Here is a 12,678-nt window from a genome sequence, read left to right on the forward strand (position 1 = left end):
TGGGTGGTGTCTAGAAAGGTCCCTTCTAGCTCTATTGTTCTAATGCCTCTGTTTCTAGCACTTGAAGATAGCTATATTCTTCTACTCTTAGTATTCTATAGATTAGTAGCCCCAAACTTTGCACACTGAGTTTTAAGTGTATATTTATGAATTAAGTATGTCAATCTGTGTATTAGTACTAACATATAGTTCTTTTAAAACTGGAATTTTCTTCCCATGCATGTGTATAGTTTTGTGCACTCCTGAGTTTGTGTACCCAAATTTGGAGTACACTCTCTAGAAAAGTAACTTTAATGTTTTTGAAGGTCTTAAAAAGAACAATGTAGTTATTGAAGTATTATTCTCTGATAAATATACCTTTGTCAATCAAACAGCAAAACTCGGGGTCTTTTAGTTTTTTTTTTAGCAAAAATTGTTTTTATCACCATTTATTGCTTCATGCCATCATCTTCTTTTGGCATTGATACTTGATCTACCAAGCTATCTTAATAAATATATTTGTATTTTTATAGCTTGCCTTAGATTTCTCAAAGAGGTATATATACAAATAATACAAATACGAAGGCTAGCAGTCCTTGGAAGAAGGAAAAACATTACTGCTTTATCTGAGCTTTGCTAACTTGAAAAACAAAAAATCTTGAGGTCCATGAGGCCATCAGTCTAATAATAGTAACCGATGCAAATATTTTCAAAAATCAGTTAAGATTTCTGATATGAATGAGAATATTGTATTTTGGATCTCTTTGTCATTTATCAGGCCATGACCTACTTTAAATATATTCTTTTGTATTCACCTCTGTTTTTTGGCTTTTTAAGTGATTTTCTATTTTTGATGAGTAACCTTTTAAGCTACTTGTAGTTTGTCATTTTGCTTCATATCTATGAAGCTGAAACTATGTTATTCAGTGAAACTGGGACCATTTGCCTGGGGAGAACTCAGTGGCAACATGATAGCCATTGAAATATGCTATAACAGGTTAAACTCTCTGGTTTATTGAATGGCAAATGAGTCCGTTTTTGACGTTGCAAGGAAAGATCAGGAAAATGCTACTGAGGTCTGGAGGAAGCTGCCACTCGTAACAAGTCACTTAAATACTACATGCCTATTTCCTCTTCACTAATAGAAAGAATCCTAGATCTGTCATTGGAGAAAGGTTAGGAATGATGTAGTCCAACCAAACTAATCAGTTAAGCATCAAATGAGCTACTGTACAGCAAGCTATTAGTTTATAAACATAAGGATTCACATCTGAAAACGTGAATAGACTATCACATGTCCATTACATGTGGACTAGCTACCCTTTGGACTCTTAAGTTTCTGTTTCTAAAGATTCTCATCAGAGAGCTAGTAGACAAGCATAAGGGAAAGAGGAAGGACCGTATTCCAATTCGTTGGGTGACTCTATAACTTCAGACATATTTGTACTTGAGTCTGAGACTCACTTTTATTGTTTATCATCAGGATACGTATACCAACCTTGCTTGGTTGTTATGAAATTTAAATGAGAATACATGTGAATGTGCCTAGAACATGGTAGACTTTCAAACAAAGGTTAATTCCTTCTTGTCTCAAAGTGGCTCTGATCCTGGTAAGTTAAAGGACAAATGAAAAGGGTTGAATCCTGCCAAGTTCAGTAGGTTAAATGTCATGAGTATACTTATGGAATCCACATACACAGTGGTTTTGTTGGCCAGCGCTATCTGGGTGACGTCTTAAGTACCTGGCTATATGTAATGTATTCAGTTCAGTAAGGAGGCTGGAGCTAAGAAACAGAACAAAACGCTTGTACTTTCAGGGTAATAAAATGCCCTATCTACTCTGTTTAGAGGTCCAAACAATAAAAATGACTGAATTTTCTTTTACAAGGTTGATAATTTCTTTGAAGTTAAAGTAAAACTAAATGCTTTGCACTTTTTTTTCCAGCATGCTACAAATGAAAACTGATGAGAAATTGAATTTGTCCGATGGGAATACAGCAAGTTGCCCTTTGAGCCCCATTAAGATGTGCCTTAATCATCCCATTGAATGGAATCTGAATTTGACAGCAGCATCTCTAGCGAGCTGTACAGTTCATAACCAAAACCTCAAAAGTGAAGAGAAATAGATTGCAGTTCTTCTTGCACTATCCTTATTTTGTACATCAGTATTCTTTCTGCATTTATCAATTGATCTTGAAATATTTCTAGTCCTGTGATGTCTTTATATTAAATATAATCATTAGCATTAATCATTTGGATTATATTCTTTGTATGTTTTTTTACGTTTTACACCGGACCGTTGTGGAATTTTGCAGTACAAATGGATTTTGATGTTTCTCTTTTTAAAGGTATTTTGTGAATTTTTTTATGCCTAAGTTTAAATACATAATTGTCCCCAGTTTTATTTCTGTGCACAAAGTTTTAATATATACTGCATTATGTGATTTAGAAGGCTAGTATTGTAAAGATTTGTGATGACCTGACCATTAACAGTTGTATAATAGGTGGATACCAACTACCTCGAAGCAAACTGGTAAAAGGCAAAGGTATCTCTTAGAAGTATATCTCTTTCAAAGTTATATATGTATAGAAAAATTGATCATAGTTTATCACCAAGTAGCATGTTTTCATTCATAGAATTTGAGCTGATCGGTTCTTTCTCTGTACTTTTAAACCTATAAAATCTGTGGGCTGTAAGATCAATGGCACAATTGCATGTTTACTCTTCAGCAAAGCTGTGCCTCTTGCAGACAAGAATACTGTTTGGTGTAAGTTATCAGTTTTGAATGAAAAAATGGTAAATGGATTTACATCTATTGATTTGATTGTATTTTAGCCATTTAAGTGTAAAATGTCTTTTAAAATCAGGATAAAATTCCTTACCTTTAACTATAATAGTGCAAAAGCATAGCTTCAGCAATGGCTACGTGATTGTGTCTAAAACTTGAATAGTAAGAACACTAACGGTTTGGTGCTTAAATTTATTTTTCCCATGCCAGAGAAAAAAAGCTCTGGTATGGTGGTCCATGGAAGTATATAAGAACATGGCTCCTTCCCTTTGGATAGCCTGGCTGTGGGGTAAATGGGATTTAGTCTATGGTGTTTCTAAACACTTTTCCTTATAGCACATTCTGTGTACACTTTAAGTCCTATTTCTCCCTATCCCTCACCCCAAAAATTATTTTTAAAGTGACAGGGATTTAACAAAATAAGACTTACATAAGGAATTTGAAGCACAGGAAGACACAGAGCCAACAGAATGAAAAACAATCATCTATTTTTTATTGTTTTTACGACCACATCTGCCTTTTCCTTTTGCTTAATAAGCATTCTTACTTTGTAACTTTCAGACTCCTTTTATATTTCTGAGTTTTATAAAGCACATATATGTATGTAATATAGCAATTTGGTTCTAAAAAGCACAACAATTTTAATTTAGCTCTATCTTAGAACATCACCTTAAATAAATGGCCTAAATAAACCTTAAAAAGCACAATTATTTATTAATAAAACAAATCCAATGTTAGGACATTTCTATTCTGGATAATAAAGAGAAAAGGTAATCAGAGGGATAAGAAAACATGTTTTGCTGGGTGTTGCAGACGGAAAGAGGACTGAGTTCATACTCCGTTCCACAACTGAGGCAAGTGCCAATTTGGGAAGAAAAATGAGATTGACAATGAAGAAACAGTGCTCATAAACTAGTATATAAAGGACTTCCTGTCATGCTTTTCCTACTAGAATTGTCTTTTATTATCCACAGTATTTATTTTGTTGTGCCAAAAACGTAGAAAGCAACTCCATAATTAACATGTGAAAGTGCGGGCACCTGCCTGGCTCAGTCAGTAGAGAGAGCATGTGACTCTGGATCTTGGGGCATGAGTTCGAGCCCCATATTGGATGTAGAGATTACTTAAAAAAAAAAAAAAGAAAGAAAACTAGAGCTCTCATATGCAAATATTGTAAGAAGAGAAATTATCCATTCAGATAGCATTACCAAAATGTTTTTAGTGTAAGAATCACAAAATTATCAAAATAACTGTTCAGCTTAGATGCTGGGAACTTTGGAGTCACTGTAGCAGTCCTCCTCCCTGAAGGTAAGCAAGCTCCTTTCTAGCCAGTTTGTGGTACTTCATTTGCCCTTGAGATGTCCCTTTTTAAATGTGTTCTGAAGTGTTCTCATCTATGTTGGATGTGCCCTATCTAAATCACAAGCTTCTCAAATGCAAGCTACTAGCTAGTTACACTGAGAAGCTGTCCAGAACGCCATATACTAAATGTGAGAGTTCACGCATCAGCTGAGAAGCCGATTTGCAAAGCAGGTTCCTAGGCCCACCTTAGACGCTGGTTACACCCCCGGGTCCGCTGCAGGCTTCTGTGGAGCGCCGGCCAGGTGCTGTCCTAATGTTTCAGTAAAGGCCAAAGTAACATGGAATCACACAGCACAAAGTCCTACAAGCTATCAGGCATTTTCTGATTTTGATACAAGGGTAACTTTATTAAAGCAGAAAACTGAACATAATTTTAAAGGACATGGTTAAAAGGACTTCACCTCCATCATCTCTTCTAACTTATATCTTCATTGAGAAACTCTGCAAGGTTAAGTTTACTTTTTTCTAGTGCTGCTGTTTTGGCTCGTCTTGGCAATCTCATCTTCATTTCTGATTCTGGCTCTGGAATTTCAGGATCACTAAATGGATGTTGAAAATACACCAATTTAAATACAAGCTTTAAAACAAGTTTATCAATAAAACTTTTTGTTTCTGTCATTTTATCAGTGTGTAATTGATATCCTGATTTTACTAAGTTTTTAAAACTAAAACCAAAAAAGACTTATTGGCTATCCTGCCAAGTAAATCATGGAAAACCTAGCTAATTGCTTTTTATTTCTATATGGAACCTGGTATTATAAGGAAAAACAACATTTTGTAATGAAGTGATTAAGCAGAACAACTGCCCAAAAGAATTTTGGAGGACAACACAAAGTGAAAAAACATCTTACATTCTCTTAATTTAGGTAATACATTCTTAAAACACTCTGTAAACAGCAGGTTTCCAAAAAACATTTTAAATTTAGTCAAAACTTAACCTAAAGCTATATACTGAAAATACACACATTACAATTTTACCAATAGATGAACACAAGGCAACTACAAACTTTCAGCTTACGACAGTGGCTTAATTGGCAGAATCTAAAAATAAACACTACACGACAAATAATATATAAATTTACAATGATAGAGTAATCCTGCTTATAAATGCTAAGAACCCAAATCTAAATCCTTTAAGAGTTTGCTAATTCAAGATTGGAGAGCCATACACACAATCATGTAGTTAGAAGCATACATGGATATATAAACTGAAAGGACATATTAAAGATGACCACCTAAGACTACGGGCCATCCCAGTAGGAAAAGCACACGAGACATGGGACGTCAAATGCTCTTGATAATGGAATTCTAGACTATATATATCCAAGACCTTGTGATTTACAGTTTTCACTGAGTATCTCATACATATTGAGTTTCTCTCCTTCACAGTGTTAGCAAACTACAATTTCTTTTCTACTCCTAGACCAAAAAAACACCACATCCATTTTCTAGATGTACATGGCATACCTTTCAGAGTCAACCTCCACAGTCTGACGTCTCCTGTTCATCCTAGCTGAAGCTGTCACTTTTCTCCGTCCTTCAAGACAGTATATAATTCATTATCAAAATTTATTCTCAATTGCTGACTGTTTCTATTTTCTGACCTACCCAAATCCTTCATTTTCCCTCTGCAACAAATTTCTTCCTAGTTTCCAGCCATTTATTCTTTTGTAAGCTTGGGTAATAGGCAAAGGAAAATATGGAAATCAAATTATAAGGAGGCAAATTTTAGTTAAATATATTTGGGAGAAAGAAGAATGTGAAAAACATGCTATGTAAAGAGAAGTACTTCTGCTATAGCACATGACCTGCAGAGAAACTAATGAAAATTAAGGGGAGAAAAGTGGGGTATGCCCATCAGCAGACCCGGGAGAGAGAGAACTTTAATCAGTAAGGTAATGGCTTCTTACAAAATATTCAAATGTATACATGGCCAATTCAAGTATGTGTTATAAAACATTTTTCAGTATAAAAACTAGACCTTCTAACAATATGCTGAAGGTTGCAAAAATTCTACTTGCTAGAAACTTCCAAGGTTAAGAAGATAAAGTTTAGCCCATGATGCTCCCTCATTTATGATAAGAATCTGATCAAATTGCTCAGTATGAACATTTGGTTGAAATTTATATACCCTATTTATTATTCATGTGAGACTTAACTGTTTTTCTCCACAACCTTACATATTTGCTCATAATGCAGCTAGCCCCAAGAAAACATCCAACAATATGGGACTAATTTGGAACAATACCCAACAATAAGCATGTAAATAAGTGATTGGCTACAAAAATATTATGGCCAGATTCCATTTAGAAAAAAATTAAATCTGCATAGGGCCTCAAAATTGTTTTTTAAGAATTAAAATAATGGTTGGCTCATGGGTGGGATGATTAGCGTTCTTTATATTAGTTTGCTTGCATGTATTTTCTGATTCTTCTGTAATAAGCATGAATTGCTTTTGTAATATTAATAAAACAATAAAAAGATGTTGAATTTCAGATTTTTTTCCAAGTGATCCCCTAATTGTCAACATTTTCTTTATTCCAACAAATCCCCTATTGTTGGATACCCCTTGGGAAATAAATGATGTTGAAAAATTATGAAATAAAATGGGAAAAAGGAAAACAGAAGCCCAGACAAGTACTACAGGGATAAAAGGTTTTCAAAAGTGCTTAATCATATAAATGACAGAATATAACCAGCTAATAATAGAAAATCGTCATTGATCATCTGATAAAAAAAATCTTAATTTAACCCAAATAGTCCTTTGCAATATGATACATTGCATCATAACTCTTTCAATCAAAAGCACTTGGAGCAACACTGGTATTAGAATCTTTTAGACACAAAGCAAAACCTAGTATCAGCTGTAAGAACTGAAAATAAAGGATACCTGAGACATTTAAAAATCTTTATCAACAAGGAAACTTGCAAAGTGAGCATTTCATTGGAAAACAAAATTGAAAAGTTTTATTATAAAGATCTATATACTACCTCTGTTAGTCTTTTGCTGAGTGGATTTTGATGCTCGGGTTGCTTTTACATCCCTGAGAGGAGTTTTATATGCTTCTTTACTTTTTTCTATTAAAGGAAATGACACAACAATGTAAATTTTAAAAAGCTTCATTAAACATTTTAAATGGTCTTTCCAAGTCAATTTTTCATAAAATAGAAATGACACCAGTACCATCAGCAGCTACTGAAAATTATCCTAAACCAGTGTTCCAAAAAGCGTGAATACTGGAAAGCAAACGAAACCTGAGACAGTATGCATGGTCCTATGGTGAAAAATGTACACATAAAAAAAACTATGAGGGCGCCTGGGTGGCTCAGTTGGTTAAGCGACTGCCTTCGGCTCAGGTCATGATCATGATCGTGGAGTCCCGGGATCGAGTCCCGCATCGGGCTCCCTGCTCGGCAGGGGGTCTGCTTCTCCCTCTCCCATTCCCCCTTCTTGTATTCCCTCTCTCACTCTCTATGTCAAATAAATAAATAAAATCTTAAAAAAAAAAAAATACGAAAGTAGAATAAACACTTATCAGTAATACACTTTCCAAGGGAATTAATGAGAAACATTTTTCTTTCATTTCTGAAATCCAACCACATGTTAAAGGAGGAAAAAAAAGTGCCTCTTTAAGATGCAAAGGACAGAATCTTACAAATACTCAGGTTAGTATGTGATTACCATCTTCACTTTGAAAAGCAGTCATAGTCATGTTGGCATCCTGTGCTGCTACCGCTTGGTCATCATACTCTTTATTTCCTTTTTCTAACTGAATCTTGATTTTCTCCAGAGCTCTCAGACATGTCCTATCTTTTACTTGCTATAATAGAAAACATCATTAATGTTTTTTAATGCAGCATTTTCTAATCTTCTTTCAGAAAAGCTATATATGGATATCAAGATGTTTAAAAACATTTAAAAAATTCTATTAAACTTATGAAGGCAATATTTACTTCAAATGAGCAGACACAATTTGCTGACATATGTATAATTTAATACAACCATGTAATGTATTTAATACAATAATTTAATACAACCACGTAAATTCTACTTTAATAAAAAATTTGTTCACAGTAATTTATATACAGAGTAATTAGAAACTACTTTACCTCCAGAATTTCATTCAACAGAACCAAAAGATCTTGAGCAAGATTGCTACTAAGTTCTAAAGAACCCAAGGCTTTCGTATAGACCCGAATTTCTGGTGAACATGGACATGTTAAGATCTCATTGCAAATTTTTATAGCCAAATTGTCATGAACTGATAAGGCCTAGAAAATCAAGAGAAAAAGGTTTTGTAAACTGGAAATGGTATTACAATATAGTTCCTACATATCTAACAAACATTTCCAACTAATTATCTTGCCATAATTTCAAAAGCAAAATGTCTAAATCCAAATTTAACATATTCCTCCCAAACTGAACTCCCCCCTCTTCTTATAGAGGATCCTGTGGTACAGGGTCCAGATCCACCCCCTTCATGAATGAAGCAATCATCTCCAGCTACTCTGAGTTCTGGAGGCTAAAAGTTCTCAGGTACAGAACTGATCCAGGCTGGAGACAGTGGGGCCTGCCACGTTAGTCCTCCTTCAGTGGCTGGAAGATACGCAGGTACAACAGCCCAGCCTTGTCTCCATCTGAGCAACTCAAGGGATTATCCCAGTTCTGGAGCTTCCTGTGGGATGAGCTGGGGCTTTAAGACTGCATGACAGTTCAAGTTCTTCCTCTGCCCCAACCTACTTCCCTCACTCCTCCAGGATGTTGATCAGGAGAAAACTTTGCAATTAAAAGATGTCAACAGCTTCTTTGAAGTCCTCTGTAACCCATACTCAGGACCTTAAGAGTTATCTTGGTTGGACTCCATCTTCCTTGCCTCCCTAAGTTCTTTCTTCATGTCTTTATACCCATCTTTTTTTTTTTTCCATGTCACTGTCTACTATTCTTTTCTTTCTACTTTCTATTGCTATTATCTTTTTTCTATAAGCTTTTTATCTCTTAATTATACAGATTTCCAACTGCTCTCTTAATATTCACTCTCTATTCCTCTCACCAGTTCACCTCATATAATGATACTGACCACCAAACTGATCTTCCTAATAGGTAATTTTCATCCCATTAAGCCTTTCAATATATACCCTACATCATTATGGCAAATACGGCCAACTCCAAATTCCCTACACCTTAATGTTCTGCCCTCAACAGGGCCATTCTGGCTCCTTAGCCAGAATGATTCTTCCACAGTCCCCTGCATGACTTGGACAACCAGCTACATTTAATCACTTTTACTTAAAGTCTTTTTCATTCCCCATAAGACTGAAGTGAATTTTATTAGTAATGCTGTACTCATCACCCCTACTACATGAACCCTGCCTTCTTCTTAAGTCCTAAGCACTTAGTAGCTCTATCACCTACCCTTACTATATTTTGCCTTAATATCCTTTGTAATCATCTTTCCAATAACATGTAACATAATGACTTGAATGGAGTATGCAGTCACTAAATTAATTAAATTAAATTAAAAAGCTATACTTTCAACTTAATTAGCTGGCATCTGAAATCATTAATAACACATTAATTTTCAATATGGTAACAAGTTTAATTAAATGATTAAGTTAAAGGATCCAAAACCCAGCTTAAGTTTAATTTATGGGACAGTTTGCAGTTAACTTATCTTCTTTGAATTAAAAACAAAAATGAGCTTGAGGTGACCAATTCATTCTTTGAATTCTCCTTCCTTGTATCAGAAACAAAGCAGATAAGCCAACGTTTGAAGATTCAATGAGTCCTAGATAAACATAGGACATTTTTCAGAATGTTTAATATAGCCAGCACTAGGTTGGGAGGGTGTAGGGAGAGAGATGAATTTTTGCTAAGTTCTGAATTTCAGTAGCAAATTATTTCTATCTTTATATGATTATCACATTTCCCAAAAGATCTTTTTCTTCCTTTGTGTTATGTGCCACCATATAGACCAGAAATCTCAAGATCAAACCGTGGCCTCTATTTCTAAGAACCTATGAAAAGGATTATTTTATCAAAAACAACAGTGACCTGTATGATAGTCATCATCCTTACCATCCATAGGCTAACATACCCACCCACCTGATAATCTTGTGAATTCTTGGCCTGAGGATTTAATCCACTTGGTCTTGTCAAATCTACAAGTAACTCAGCAACATTAGTGATATCTACTTCAGCTAAAGGAGAAGATGCAGGAGCACTGGCCAGTGTTTGCAGAGTTGGAAGAAAGGCTTCTTCAAAACATTCCTGATTAGTCCTATTGAAAAACAATTTGAAAAGTATGTGAGCAAAGAAAAGGCATAGGATTCTCAAAAAAAATGTATAAAATTCACCCCATCAAGATACAGTATATTTTTATCTAGGAAAGAGACAAATAATTCAGGTAAATAAAATCTAGGTAAGTTCTCATTTTCATTACTAACCACTGAAAAAAAAGGAACAATAACAAAATTATATTTATAGATGGGACTCATGGGGAGCCTGAATTTAACTTCAAGTCAGATTCGGATTTATCAATATAACTAAATACCTGCTCGCATAAGCAAACATGGGGAAGAACACGCCTAGGCAATGTCGAAGTCGAACATCCTCTTCAGTCACAGGATTGTACCATAACAAGATAAGACGAGAAAGAATCCTGCTGCTGACCAAGAGCCCTGAGAACATCAGCTTGGCTAGTCCTTCTGCAGCTCCTGTCCTGAGTTCAGACACCTAATAAAAATGACTTTCATTAAAAGAAATTTTATTAAATTTGTATTTCCTTCTAAAGCCTTACAATGTAGCCTGTCCTACAATATTCTTCTATGAACTATCAAAAAATCACTCATTCTATGAATTTGTTAAAGATACATAAAAAGATTTTAGGTTAAGGCGATATGACAAATTATTAGTCTAGCTAAGAAAACTTCAATTCCCTTAAAATTTTTTTAGAAGAAATCAAAAGTTACAACAGTAATGTATTACATGCTTCTCATGAGATAAGATATAGAAAACACTCAGTAATAATCCCTACCATGAGAGGAAGGTGACCTATAAACAGAATCTCCAGAGGTGGGAGTGACAATGTGTATGAATAAAGGGGAAATGGGAATAGAAGGTGTACAAATGGAAAAAGGAATTCCTAGAAAGAGTAACCAAAGCAAAGCTTCGAGAAGAAAATGGAAAAGAAGATACGGTGATATTCAAATGGAGGTACAGGCATAAAGACAGGTAACTAAAAATACTAGTTATTGAGACTGAATTATTAAAGTCAAGCCTCTGACACTTCCTAGCTGCATGATCCTGTGCATATTAACTTTGTACCCCATTTTTAAAAAAAGATTTACATATTTATTTTAGAGAGGGAGCACATGTGAGTGGGGGAAGGGGCACTGGGAGAGAATCTCAAGCAGACTCCCCGCTAAGTGCAGCGCCCCCACGTGGGGCTTGATTCCATAACCCTGAGATCATGACCTGAGCCAAAATCAAGAGTCAGACGCTCAACTGACTGAGCCACCCAGGCACCCCATGTACCCTACTTTTTTCATTCAAAAATAAAAAGTTCTGAATTTTAAAAAAGGATAATAAAATTACAGTTACAAAGATAAAGAAATACTACAAATAAAACTCTTGCAAGCACTATCCACATAGGGGTGCCTGGGTGGCTCAGTCAGTGAAGTGTCTGACTCTTGGTTTCAGCTCAAGTTATGATCTCAGGGTCACGAGATCCAGACCTGAGTTGGGCTCAGAGCTCAGCAGGGAGTGTGCTTGTCCCTCTCCCTCTGCTCTTCCCCCACTCTTTCGCTCTGTCTCAAATAAATAAAATCTTTTTTTAAAAAGTGCTAGCCACATAGTAAATCCTCAACAAATATCAGTTATTGTTTATTATTACTGAAGAACAGTAAATTTGCTCAGTGATCACATTACAGAGATCCTGAAAATCAGGCAAAAACATTCAGCTGTAGTGAGGCAGGATGTGGAACCACTTAAGGTTTTTGAAATGGCAGAGAAATAAAGACTTAAATGAGATTTTAGGAAAATTATATTTGCAGATTATAATCTACGAATGTAAAACAAGTCTAAACTAGAGACAGAAGTAAAAACAATGGAACAAGCAAATACAAGAACTATATCAAAAATTTTTCAAAAACTCAATGATTTAGAAGCCAACAAGATTAATAAGTGCTAAGGCACTAGCACGTGCTTTCCACACACTAACTCATTTTGGGCTCACAACAACCAGAGGGCAGAAACCTTGTTCTACTCAGCACTGTACTCTCAAGAACATAGTGACTGGCACATAATTTGCCCTCAAATATTTGATGTTTTTTTTTTTAAAGATTTTATTTATTTATTTGACAGAGAGATACACAGAGAGAGAGGGAACACCAGCAGGGGGAGTGGGAGAGGGAGAAGCAGGCTTCCTGCCAAGCAGGGAGCCCGATGCGGGGCTCGATCCCAGGACCCTGGGATCATGACCTGAGCCGAAGGCAGAAGCTTAACGACTGAGTCACCCAGGTGCCCCCAACCCTCAAATATTTGTTGACT

The 12,678-nt window shown here is 35.5% G+C and overlaps 2 protein-coding genes across 2 annotated transcripts in view; one reads left to right on the forward strand and one right to left on the reverse strand.

The window, feature by feature from the left end:
- Positions 1-3,886, forward strand: part of LCORL (ligand dependent nuclear receptor corepressor like) — a 162,678-nt gene extending 158,792 nt beyond the window's left edge. Inside the window, 1 exon segment of the mRNA XM_044913015.1 lies at positions 1,925-3,886. Coding sequence (XP_044768950.1) covers positions 1,925-1,938 — 14 coding nt within the window. The 3' untranslated portion in view covers positions 1,939-3,886.
- Positions 3,887-4,315: 429 nt separating this feature from the next.
- NCAPG (non-SMC condensin I complex subunit G) overlaps positions 4,316-12,678 on the reverse strand; it is a 52,033-nt gene continuing 43,670 nt past the window's right edge. The window contains exons 15-21 of the mRNA XM_021679443.2: positions 10,682-10,863; positions 10,234-10,408; positions 8,241-8,402; positions 7,813-7,951; positions 7,122-7,208; positions 5,598-5,667; positions 4,316-4,669 (exon numbers count right to left, since the gene is read on the reverse strand). Coding sequence (XP_021535118.1) covers positions 4,546-4,669; positions 5,598-5,667; positions 7,122-7,208; positions 7,813-7,951; positions 8,241-8,402; positions 10,234-10,408; positions 10,682-10,863 — 939 coding nt within the window. The 3' untranslated portion in view covers positions 4,316-4,545. The remainder of the gene's footprint in view (positions 4,670-5,597; positions 5,668-7,121; positions 7,209-7,812; positions 7,952-8,240; positions 8,403-10,233; positions 10,409-10,681; positions 10,864-12,678) is intronic.

Source organism: Neomonachus schauinslandi, chromosome 2 (assembly GCF_002201575.2).
Source record: "Neomonachus schauinslandi chromosome 2, ASM220157v2, whole genome shotgun sequence".
Classification (NCBI taxonomy): Eukaryota; Metazoa; Chordata; class Mammalia; order Carnivora; family Phocidae; genus Neomonachus; species Neomonachus schauinslandi.